This window comes from Vanacampus margaritifer, chromosome 17 (genome assembly GCF_051991255.1).
Source record: "Vanacampus margaritifer isolate UIUO_Vmar chromosome 17, RoL_Vmar_1.0, whole genome shotgun sequence".
Taxonomy (NCBI): domain Eukaryota; kingdom Metazoa; phylum Chordata; class Actinopteri; order Syngnathiformes; family Syngnathidae; genus Vanacampus; species Vanacampus margaritifer.
In genome coordinates this window covers 17,262,051-17,274,256 of record NC_135448.1, presented here as the reverse complement: position 1 = coordinate 17,274,256, position 12,206 = coordinate 17,262,051, and the positions used below count along the sequence as shown (strand labels likewise).

Sequence of the window (12,206 nt, the reverse complement as noted above, 5' to 3'; positions counted from 1 at the left end):
ACCATGAAATACAACATTTTTATATGTTTTTACTCACCAGCATTTTTTTAGTGGAAACGTGAGAATAAATAACCAGACATATGTACAAAAAAAGAATCTTGTCTTTACTTGAATTTTCAAAACCTTCCCACACACACACACGCGCACACACCTCATATTAACGATTTTCTCCAAGTTGTTCCTCCGACTTACGCTAGAGGGCGCCAGAGCACAGCACAAATATCAGCCGGTACAAAAAGCTCAAAAGTTCAGAATAAAGACAACAAAAAAAACGAATAAAGGCAACTTGGACATTAAATCATGAAGGGACAATATCAATAAACACAATTTTCACTCTTTTTTTGTCATTTGGTGTCCCAGGTAAGGCCGGAATATCATCACGGGACAGTTACTGCATTGATTGATGTGCCACATTTTCAAAGAATAAGGATGTACAAAAATTACCGAGTTCACAATTCAGAGACAAAATGGCGGGCTTTGATGTCATATATATATACTTTTTAATTTGAGTTTTGTTTATCAGTCTGCTTTTTTTCTTAATGCTGATATTTACAATGATTTCTGCTAGGTGAGGTATGAAGGAACTCAACACGCAAGCCCCATTTCTACTTTGGATTCAACATGATGATGATACTGTGATTGTTTCATGTCTTGATCACCAGATTGATTCAAAATACCTATGAAAAGTTCAGGCACTCTTTGTGTGACGTTAATAAATATGTATGGGGGGAGGGGGGGACTGATAACTGAACTTTGCATTAATTTTTACTCTATGGTAGTTTTAAATCAGCGCAGGAGCTTGTGTGCCAGTCAGTGTGTGTGAGGTAGTGTGTTGGTGTCAGTGCTGGTTGTCCGAAAAAGAGTGTGTATCAGTTAACATTCATCTTTTGATTTTCTGTGGTGGCGGCGGGGCATTTATTTCACTCAAAGTGCTATTTTTAGATACAAGCGTGGATGTCAAGTGATGGTTATGTAGTGAACAAGTAAAGGGCTCGCCAAATGTTTTGTTTTTTTTTTGCCCCCAAAATCCTCAGCTCTCGTTGGCAGCCACCAGTTGGCCCAGTCCCTGGCGCACAAACACGGCCTGGATGTCCTTGGTCTTGATGCAGAAGTCGCAGGCCCACACGGCGGCGCTCTCCCTGGTCAGCAGCCCGTAGGCGGGTTCAGTCAAGCCCGTGCAGTCACGGTGGAACCAGCGCTGGCACGAGGCCTCGCACAGGATGGCATCCTGGTCGTCGTGTACCTCCGACATGCACAGGCCGCAGGGGAACACCATGCCAGGGCCGCCAAGTTTCCCAGGGCCCGAGCCGGGCCCGGCTGAAGGGGCGGACGGGCCGGGGGGCAAGGGGGACTGCGTGTTGGGGGTGGAGTTAGAGGGCGGATTGGGGTTGCTTCCGGGGGTGTTGCTGCCGTTATTGTTCATGTTGTTCTGACCCGAATTGGGGGCAGTGTTGGGCATGGGGCCGCCGGTACCTGGGGTATTGTTCTGCTGGTTGTGGGAGACGGAGCCCGGGGCAGAGTTGGGCGGAGTGGACTGTTGCTGCTGTTGGGCGGAGTTGTTTGAGTTGGGGGTGTTGGCATTGTTGGGGGGTGGGTGCTGGGGCTGGCCCGACCCATTCAGGGGGCCGCTGGGGGAGGAGTTGGGGTTGGGCTGCGGCTGCGCTGAGGGCGGCTGTCCAGGTGTGCTAGCATTGGGCTGCTGGATGTCAGGGTGGCCCGGGAAGTCTCCTCCAGGCTGTTGTGGACCAGAGTTAGGAGGAGGTCCGGGGGTGGTGTTATTAGGAGGAGGGGGCCCGTTAGGGTTTAAGTTAAGCTGCTGCTGCTGCTGCTGAGGCCCAGGGGGAGGACCTCCTCCGCCAAAGTTCTTTACATCCTCGTTGCCAGGACCCGGTGGGCTGGGACCAGGATAGGGGCCATCCTGCGAAGGGGGGAATTGTCCTTGAGGGGGCATACCTGGTAATCCCCCTAGCATGTTGCCTCCAGGACCACCACCCATCCCACTCATCATGTTCATCCCCTGACCGGGCCCCATGCCGCCCATGGGAGGCATGGGTCCATGCGGGGGCCCTCTGGGGCCTCCTCCACCAGGTAACGGCGGGCTGTTGAATGGGTGCCCGCCCTGTCCATGTTGTTGTTGTGGCGGCATACCAAATCGAGGATGAGGTGGACCCCCTCCTCCAGGGCCTCCCATACCACCTGGAGACAACATGGGGTTAAAGCCTGACCCGGGGTGCATTGGGGGACTAAAGTTCGGTGGCATATTGAACTGAGACGGACCCCCGGGAGGGAATCCACCTCCTCCCCCACCACCGCTCCCTCCCGCTCCTCCAAAACCAGGCATCCCCACAAAGCCCAGCTGGTGGTGAGGTGGTCCAGCGTTGGACGGCGGTCCAAACGGTGGTCTGCGTCCTGGTCCAGGCTGTCCACCGCCCGGCCCACCCATGAAACCCATACCACCGCCCCCCATCCGACCCGTGCCACCATAGCCGCTTCCTCCGCCTGCACCTGGACTGGGGAGGAACGGGGCACCACCAGGCCCACCCCCTCCACCGGGCCGGGGCGGTGGTCCAAAGTCATCGTCAAAGGGGTTGGAGGCCACCAGGTGGTCCACCATAGGCGTGGGAGGGGGCGCAAACTCTGTGAGGTGCGAAAACCCCGATGCCTTAATTCCATGAGAGAGAAATTTAGTATTAGCACATAGCATCACCTATTTATATTTGCCTAGACATCTCTTGGAATCACGTCCCATGCAATTTGCATTTATTTGAGTGCGGTCATCAATCGAAGCTAACCTGTGACGTGGACTTCCTCGCCTTCTTCTTCTCCGGGCTCTTCATTTGTGAGGCTGCGGGAGAGTAAAAAATAAGCAGAGAAAAGGTGGGGAAAAAAGGGAGAATGTGTTATTATGAGGTTGGTGGACCACCAATTGAGAGAAGCGCCACATTTGGATTGGCCAATACCCCTTAGTGACAGAGTGGATCAGCTTTTTTAAATTTTTTATTCTTTTAGAACTAGGGCCTTTTATTTATTTCTTTGCCTGTGCCACGTCTGACAGACGAGATGAAGCGACATAGACAAGATGCTGTACATCCAGGCGGTTATTATTAGAATCGCAAGGAAAAGAACATATGTGTGGGGGGGGGGGGGTGACAAAGGCCGCAAACAAGGCAGAAGATGAGCGGAGGACAGGAAAAAACATGAGGAGACTGAGGTACAGTGAACTCCTGCCTATTCACAAACTCACCTAATCACAATTTTGTTTCTGTGGAACAACTAAAAACGATACAGGGTGTCCCAAAAGTTTCAGATATCATTTGGATAGACGTGAAGCCATCAGTATTTAACAATTGAAGCTTTGCAGTTTTTGTAAACACTTCACTGGCTCATGGACATTGAAGCAGCATAGCAAAATTGCTACCTGGCAACAAGTATTTCGAAACCTATTGTCCGGTGGCAATTTTGCAATGCTGCTCCGACGCCAATCGGTGAGTCATGGAAATTGTCAAATGCTAATGGCCTCACAACTGTCCAAGTGAAACCTGAAAAGATAGAAAAAAAAAAGGAACTGTATAGTCACTTGTGGGACACCCTGCATATGTTTAATTATTTTGTTTTAGGAGTCGGCTTTAGTAGATGTTAACTGGGAATGAAACGAGCACACTGTGGTTCTTCGTTGTAAAACTGCAAGCGAGTTTTTTCATATCTTAAGTGATGCTGTAATTTCTTTTTTCCACTTTTTTACAAATATCTGTAATCTTCACAAATTAATAACCAACCTAGAGTGTTGAAAAAAGCTTGCTCTCTGATGGTGCAATGTAACAACAAACATAAGGGTTTTTTTTAGGTTTCCTGAAAGTGATTTGAAGTGTTTTGAATATGAGAGGATTTCGCTGGACGACAGTGAATGGTCTCCATATCTTGCAGGTTCCCACCAATTGTGGATGGATTCAGAACCCTGTCTTTATTGTTAAATTGAATTCATGAGTTTGTGAATGGTGAACCGCAAATAGGTGAGGATGATTCACCCATTCATAGCAAGAAGTCTAGAAACCTCTTTGGGAAACAGCCACCACCAGGGACAGTCAGGTACATATAGGGGGGGGCTAACACAGTACCAGTGCAGCCTAATGGATGAATCCAGTCGGATTTTGTTCTTTTGGGGGAGGGGGGGGTTGATGAGGGGGGTGAGAGTCAATTTCCTACCTTTGCCTCGTTTTCCTTGTCCCGCCAGTAGTCTCCCCGATTCGGCAGCCATTTAGCTAACACTACTGCCGGTGAGGTGGCGTGTCACCGTTCATATGCAAGAGAAAAAGGGGTTAAAAATGACCACGGCGACGGCGAGGACGACGTCTACCACCTCGGGGACATGTCACGACACACGGCTTCTAGTTGGGTGACTGGCCCAGGTCTGTCACGCCGGGATTTGGTTTCCAAATCAACGTCAGGTAATACAAAAAATATATAAATAAAAAAAATAAATAAAAAAAATCGGAAGTGAGCAAGTTTATACGCCAAACCCCTCTGCTCTCGGAGTTCCAGTTTAAACCAATTAACGTGTCCTACCGTCTCATGTCTACAAATGATGATTTACAGATGTGCTAGGTGGCTAACTAGCCACGTTACCCCAAAGTGGCTCGCTCGTAGCCGCGGTTCTATGTCACAAATCCCCCATTAAACACCCATAATTGTGACTTATGACAAGAAGACGCTTATCACATCACCAAAGAAAAAAAGAGTGAACAAGCAACCGTTTCATGCCTTTTGGGGTGGGGGGGGGGAATGTTCTTTTACTGTGCTAGCGTTAGCTCGCAAGCTAACAGCTAGCCATCCTGGGGAAGCAAAAAAAAAAAAAAAAAAAAAACTGTACCCTTTCTCCGTTGCTCGCGCTGCTCGTCCCGTTTAAAATTCAAACTCCCCGGCGGGTCACGGCCGGCAAACCGGTCCTCGCTCGCACGGCGTATGCTTGTTGGTCCAGCATTTAACTCGAATTGGTGAGGAAAAACGCGAATGGTGCCATAATTTGTCTTGGCCTTCTCTCTCGCCACCGGACAAAGAGGGACGAGCAGGAATAGCACGAATCGTGGAAGATTCCAAATCGGCATAAAATGGGGGTGTTCAGTTTAGCACTCATAAAGTTAAAAACAATTTAAAGTAGTTATAAGCGCCAAATCAAATTTATTATTATATCAGAATGGAAATAGCGAAGTTTAGGTCAAATGAAACGTCAGTTTAGATGTATATTGTTATTTTTATTCAATAAATTCTGTCGGATTTACCCATTGCTGCGAGACATCCATTTTGGAACCGACCACTTTCCTAATATGCAGCGTTTAATTAAAGCCAAGCGACACATTAATTATAAAGCCAATTAAGAACTTTAATTTGCAAAGTAAGCATACGAAATCACAGTTTATGCCCACTGCTTGTTTTTTAATAAAGAAAATAACACTGTATAAAAACGTCATTAAAAATAATGCTATTCTTGGTCAAATTAGATACCATAAAGAGTTCATAAACATTCAACTGCATATTGCATCACTGTTTAGTGCTTAAGTCATCCAATGCCAATGACTATCATATCAAGCCATTGTTGGTCCACCCACTTTTGACTTCACTAACACCTCCTCCTTCCTTTCCCCCTTCTTTTTTACTCTCACTGTGCAGTCTGAAGCCTCGTTGTGACTTGGCAAAAGTTTGAATGCCATCCTGGGAATGAGACCACCATCCAGAATCAAGAAAAAGAAGAGAAGGAGGACTGAGGTGCAAGATAAATCCCAAATGGGTTAAGTAAGGATGGTTGTTAATTTACATTTTTCAGAACATACATAAAACTGCTGATTTCAAGCTTAGGTGGCATTTTAATGTCTTTCTGAGATGTATTAAGGACATTTTTTGTTGGACCACTAGAGAACTTTGAGGAGAAACCATGGCGAGGTGGTTCAAGGAGTTCCCCATCAACCTGAAGAACGGTACCAAAACGTCCACCTTCAAAACGAGTCTACGTAAAAACTCCTCCGGGGATGGCGCCGGACTAGTGAGGTCCATCCTCCTGCCCGGACAGAACCGCAAAAACTCAGCCACGGAACTGAGCAGGGGCCAGAAAGACGGCAAAGTGCGGGAGAGCCTCCTCGTAGCCGGAAAAGCCCGCAAGAATTCCAGAACGCAGCCGGCGGTTATGGTGGAGGAGATCAGGAACGGGAAGAGTATAGCAAAAAGTGCTTACATCAGCAGAATGATCCGTGTGGATACGCTGGACAAGAGCCCCAACTTTGACCCTGGTACTGTCATCAGTCACCAAGTGGTGCCGGATGCGGACAAAAAAGCACAGCAGTGCAAAACTGACACGGTATGTTTTTGAATAAAATCTTAAAATATATATAAATAAATAAAATTAAAATACATAATAAATACTACTACTAATAATAAATAGATAAATAAATAATATATTAAAAAATAATAAATAAATAATAAAATATTAAAAGGTTTACTTTATTAAAATATTTCTATATCATTTAAAAAATAAATTATTTTTGTTTTATTGCTATTATTACCATATATTGTATGAGCCAAATGCTGCTTCACCAAAGACATTATTATCCCAACACACTTATAAGCCTGCTCTGGTAATTGCCATTCATTTTTTGGGGTGACTTTTGCTGGATTTTCAGGATGATATTATGTCACATAGTGGCAAACGTTTCCCCCGTGTTCCCTAGCTAACGATCCTGGAGGACTATGCGGACCCCTTTGACGCCCACCAGACCAGAGAGCAACGGGAATCGGAGCGACTGGGTGACAACGATGGCTACATGGAGCCCTACGACGCCCAGCAAATGATCACTGGTATGTGTTTGTTTGTTTTTTACACACTTTCATGGTGTAGCGGCAATTCCCCTCCGCTGTGTGGAACCCCCCGGGGGTTGCCGCGGCAACTACGGGGCGCTTAGACAATGGGTGCAGTTTCCTCTTTCCTGTCTCTGTTTCCCGGTGCTATTCTCCACAAAGGAAGTGGGCTCCTAATGCCCACCTCCTCTCCTTCCTTATATGGCGTTGATGGATCATTTATCAAAAACTTCCCAACATCCAGGAAGAGCGGCAGTCTATCATCCAGTCAAATGTTTTCCCGACCTTTCATTGCATCACACTATTGTTTGTACCCTCGTACAATGCCAGTGCGGTTTATGCGCGGCGATTTTGTCTTTGTTGTACTTCCAGGATGTGATGTGATTGAGTTTTATTTTATGATTTATTTTAGTAACATGTCCCCAGTCACTTGTCGCTAGGCAGAATTCCATAATAATTTGCAACACAGCATATAAAGAGCAGGGAGGTCTGCTGGTTGAGGATGCTCGAAGGAAATGTCACAGGGGGTCCCTGCAGGCCATCTTTGATGCAGACGTGACTTTAATCTTCATCATTGCATTCCCGTCTCTTGTAGAAATCAGACGCCGGAGCTCCAAAGACCTCCTACGAGTGCAATTGGAAGGGAGTCAGGTCCTAATGGAGAGTGGTCATCCTGAGGGAAATGGAGAAAGCGAAGGTACACACGCCATACCACAATATTAACTCTTTGACTGCCAAAAACGTTAAATAACGTTTAGTAAAATCCTATGGAGGAGTGCCAAAGACGTTAAAAGACGTTTGTTTCAAAACAGAGGTGAAACTAACCATTTTCTATAGTTGATTACTCAAAAACGGAATAAGGTAGAAACAAACTTTTTTTTCTGATGAAAAATGAGAGTCCAATCTTTCATTTGGTAGTATGTGTGTTTCCATAGTCCAAACACATCATCTGTGGACCTTGAAAGATCAGTCAAAAGATCAGTCAAAATGCTTAAACCGGCTGGCACCCACGGCATCCCTTTTCTGAAAACGTCTGGCAGTCAAAGAGTTAAAGTGGAAGTCAGCCATAAACATTTCTTGACAAAGATATGTTATATGTGACCTCACTAGTCTAAACATGATATTCTGATTAATATTACATTTGTGGAATAAGAGTTATAAAGCAAAATCCAGACGTTTTTATCCATCTCAGGGGGCGGCCATTTTGGTCCTGGTCACAACCAATTACAGTACAGCTTCAGAAAACAGGTGAGCTGTGATTTGATTGGTCGTTGCCTGAGCCCTGAGCAAACATTGATGTCATCTTCAGTCAACAGCAAGTTGCAAAATGAGATGGATAAAAACTGCTGGATTTTACTGCTTAACTCATATTCCACTAATGTAATATTAACCACAATGTATATATAGACAAATGGGGCTGCATAGAACATATTATTGTCCCCCCAAAAAATTGGGGAGGGGTGACTTCCCCTTTAAGTTTGCCTGCACGGTCTAGAGTAGCAGTTCCCAAACTTCCATTCCAGGCTCCAACCACAATACTAAACATTTTGATAAACCACTCTATTCCCATCTTGGACCTTGGCGCAGGTGTGCCTAATGAAGTGTCCAGTGTTTATTCAACCCGACTGACAATTCGGCTCCAATCTTGACCCCGCAGCTCACTTTGACAGCCTCGAGGGTCCGCCCAAAGACGACGCTCCCCAGAAACAAACGCAGAATCAGCAGCACACGAGGCAGAAAAGCTGGACGCAGAAAATACTGAGGTCCTCCACGCAGACCCAGTTGTCGTCTTCCAATCCTGGAAGCGTCCCTGAATCTCTCACCTGCTTTGTTGACCCCACACGACCCCTGGAGAAACAGAGGTAACTACCCCCAAAGCCTCACAAGATGGTGACATTACTACCTACACGTGATTGCCCTTCATTTGCGTCTCAGCTGGTACCACGGTTGTGTGACCCGTCAGGAGGCCGAGCTTCAGCTTCAGGCCTGCAAAGAGGCCAGCTTCCTGGTCCGAAACAGCGAATCGGACAGCACCAAATACTCCATCGCCCTCAAGTGAGTGTCGCCCGCAAGTGCTTCCCAAATTATCTCCCAATGCATTTAGACCACGTGCTTCGTTTTAAGGTACTTTTACCCTAAAAAAATTAAGTAAAAAAACAACAACTCTTAAGTAACCAGAATAAGTAAGAAATGATGAACAGTTACACAAATGAAAAAGAAACTAAAATATAATCTAAAAACTTCCAAAATAAAAGCTTACATAACTTCCAAAATTGACCAAACTGAAAATCAGAATGCTGTCTGTGTGCGCGTGTTTGTGGTCCAGAACAAGTCACGGCTGCGTCCACATCATGGTGGCGCAGACCAAAGAGAAGGGCTTCACTCTGGAGCAGAACAGCTGCGTGTTCCCCAGCATCCCCGAGGTGGTGCACCACTACCGCGCGCGCCGGCTGCCTTTCACCGGCGCCCAGCACATGACCCTGATGCACCCCGTGCCTCGCACCCTATAGCCCCACACCTCCACTTCTGCCCGCATCGCACTCACTCAGGTATACGACATCACCTCAGGTCTTTATGGATCAAAAACTACCACTAAACAAAAAATTAATAAATAAAAATGCAGGAATTGTTCCATGGGAATCACTGGTAATATGCTGTATGTATTGTATGTGTATAATATGCACTATCTTGGAAAATAAAAAAAATAAGTACTTTATTATATATGTATATGATAATAAATATTTAGTATTTTATTTTGTTTGATACAATCTAATACTTTTGATATTTTTATATTATTCCTAATCAATGCATGTCTTTGCATTGCTTAGTTTTAATTTTTAATACCAGTCTCCCGTGCCTATACATACATTATAAAATAACACTTTTAAATAAATATTGTTTTCCAGCAATCGTGTTTACATTTTTATCAATTAAATGTCTGAATTTTGTATCTATATACTATAATAAGAACGTATAGTACTGTATACTACAGGCCAGGGTGACACAAAAAACGGGAACTTTTTAACAATCCAATAAAACCAAGAGCGATGGAAGAAAAATTATTTTATTCATAGTAATCAAAACCTTTAAACATGCCATTTAAGAAACAATGTTTGAATTTTCTTTTTTCTTTTTATTCCGTCCTGTAGATGACATCCTCCTGTACGAATCCATTGAAACTTGTCGAGATTCCTCATTGATTGCTGCAACAGCTCAGCTGGGATAGCTAGGATTCCATCATTGTTTGATTTTTAATGGCATGTTTTTAGGATTCAATTTTTATGACTAAAATACTTTTTCTTCCATCACTCTTGGTTTTATTGGATTGTAAAAACGTTCCCGGTTTTTGTGTCATCCTGTATATACACATCAAACAGTTTCTACTCTTTGCTTACCTCTGGTGGCCACGCTTCGTTACTACACCACCATTCCCAAAGACAAAGAACCGTTTGTTGTGTTCCTGCAGGAAAAGCCATCAATAAAACGCTTGTCATAGCACTTAAAGATAAGATAACACACAGGGCAGCGAGTTGACGATGCCTTGGAGCACCAAGAAAGATAAAAGGATGCAGGCAGGGGGCGGGGCTTAAAAAAGGAAGAAGTTTGTTAAACACGCTAAACCAACACAATGTGCCACCAATTAAAGTGCCTCTGATTAACTCGAAATAAATTGCTGTTCTAGTTTTTATTTGTTTTGCAATCTAACATTTTCATAACTATTTAATGAAAAGGTGTGTATAATTTTTTGAAAAATTAACATGCCATTAAAAACAAAGTAAACATGTCTTTGCCTATTATTTATATCTGATGTTAAACACCGGAACCAGTTAAACAGAAGACATTTTAGAGCTCCACTAAAAAAAAAAAGTTCTCGATGTTATGACATACATTATTTTGGCATTTGCTATAAGGTGGAATGCAATTCAAATAGTTGAACTTCAAACGAACCATTGCAAGCTTTACCACGAGGCGTACAAAAAAAAAAGAAGAAAAAAGCACGTAAATCAAGTTGCATCAAATTGGCAGCCCGCCATCCTCGAAAGGAAGCCGTATTGTCGTTTTTGGCCGAGCCCTGGCGGATGGATCGCAGATGTTGCCGGAGCCAGACGCACCCCAGCTTGCATGCGTTTCTTGTGATTTGTTGAGATGACGCAAAAAAAGGCATTTGAAAAGCTCCTCAATCTCTCACAATGGCCCCAAAAGCATCAACAATAGGAAGAGCAAAACGCAGACGGTGGGCGTTGTTGATGTCTGCTCTCGGAGGGGGGGACGATCAAAGCCTCAAAACATGTCGCCCTTCCCCCCGAAGAAACAACCTCCTTACAAACATGCTCGGCTGACTGAATGAGGCTACAGACGTTTTATATTCTACTCTCACGCTCCCAAAAATGTGGTGTTTCGATATCCAGGCGGAAAAAACATCTCGTCCCCGAAGCCAGTTTGACTTATCTTTATGAAATGCATTAGTAATATCAATCATGAATAGCGCCACAAAAACGTCTCAAGAATCCATGCCTGAAAAAACACAGGAAGTCCGCCATTTTGGTTTGAAGCAGCGTTGTTGTTTTGTTAGGGTCGTGAGTTCCTGACAGCTGAATTCTTCTAAGATTTCTTGTCATATGGCTACTGAATTTGAACCACGTGTTGGGATACTTACTTCTTATTTTGGCTCATTTGGCTGAGTATCGCTTGGGAAATTTGGCATTGGCCAAATATTGATACTTTTAACCAAAATGGCTGACTTCCTGCTCACTTTCATCCATTGGTCCTTGAGACATGCCCACCGAATTCCACGTCAATTGGTGGAACTGGTATTAGCAATTTAGCATCACCCATCGGCCTACGTCACCTGTTTCCAATTGGGCTCATTTTTTGGCAATTTCCCTTGAAGGAGTTGATCAAAGTTTGAGTCTTGGAATATGAACCAAAATGGCTGCTTCAACCCAAGATGGCTGACCTCCTGTTCAGTTTTAGGCTTGGGTCCTAAAGACTCCTGTCACAAAAACTCCACGTCACTCGGTGATACTAATGTCATGGGCTGATTTTTTTTCCTAGGGGGCGCCAATGAGCAAAAAAAAAAATAAAAATAATCCGATCTGAGTAGAAGTGAGCCAGGCATCCGGATACTTCCCCCCCCCCCCCCCAAATTAAGCCTAGTATCATATCCACTTGGCTATTGATTTCCCTTCGCCCCGAGTAACCGCGAGCCCTCCCGTGCGGCGGCGTTTTCAAGACGAGTCAAGATGACTATCACTTTTATTGCTTGTCCTCTTTATGAATTAGCGTTAGCGTTGTAATGAATAATACGTATCCGGACTCCTGGGACGCCGTAAGCTGGTCTCCTTTCCATTGCGTGGATGCAT

The 12,206-nt window shown here is 44.7% G+C and overlaps 2 protein-coding genes across 4 annotated transcripts; one reads left to right on the top strand and one right to left on the bottom strand.

Annotated features, from left to right (window-relative positions):
- Positions 1–83: 83 nt before the first annotated feature.
- On the bottom strand, positions 84–5,077 carry pygo2 (pygopus homolog 2 (Drosophila)). Of its 2 annotated transcripts, XM_077548491.1 has the most exons (4): positions 4,868–5,016; positions 4,204–4,268; positions 2,793–2,845; positions 84–2,662 (listed from the first exon to the last, which is right to left on the bottom strand). In XM_077548491.1, exons 2-4 carry the CDS (start codon positions 4,253–4,255, stop codon positions 1,031–1,033), a joined length of 1,737 nt encoding a protein of 578 aa, XP_077404617.1. In that variant the 5' UTR covers positions 4,256–4,268; positions 4,868–5,016; the 3' UTR covers positions 84–1,030. The 2 variants fall into 2 exon arrangements, with proteins under 2 accessions (XP_077404617.1, XP_077404619.1); XM_077548493.1 differs by lacking the exon at positions 4,204–4,268 and having other exon boundaries at positions 4,868–5,077.
- LOC144037205 (SH2 domain-containing adapter protein E-like) lies at positions 4,199–10,627 on the top strand. 2 transcript variants are annotated; one of them, XM_077548495.1, is made up of 9 exons: positions 4,199–4,445; positions 5,665–5,787; positions 5,908–6,346; positions 6,717–6,843; positions 7,439–7,540; positions 8,501–8,705; positions 8,779–8,898; positions 9,170–9,392; positions 9,993–10,627. In XM_077548495.1, the coding sequence occupies exons 3-8, from the start codon at positions 5,927–5,929 to the stop codon at positions 9,351–9,353; spliced, it is 1,158 nt and encodes a 385-aa protein (XP_077404621.1). In that variant the 5' UTR covers positions 4,199–4,445; positions 5,665–5,787; positions 5,908–5,926; the 3' UTR covers positions 9,354–9,392; positions 9,993–10,627. The 2 variants fall into 2 exon arrangements, with proteins under 2 accessions (XP_077404621.1, XP_077404620.1); XM_077548494.1 differs by having other exon boundaries at positions 9,170–10,627.
- Positions 10,628–12,206: the final 1,579 nt, after the last annotated feature.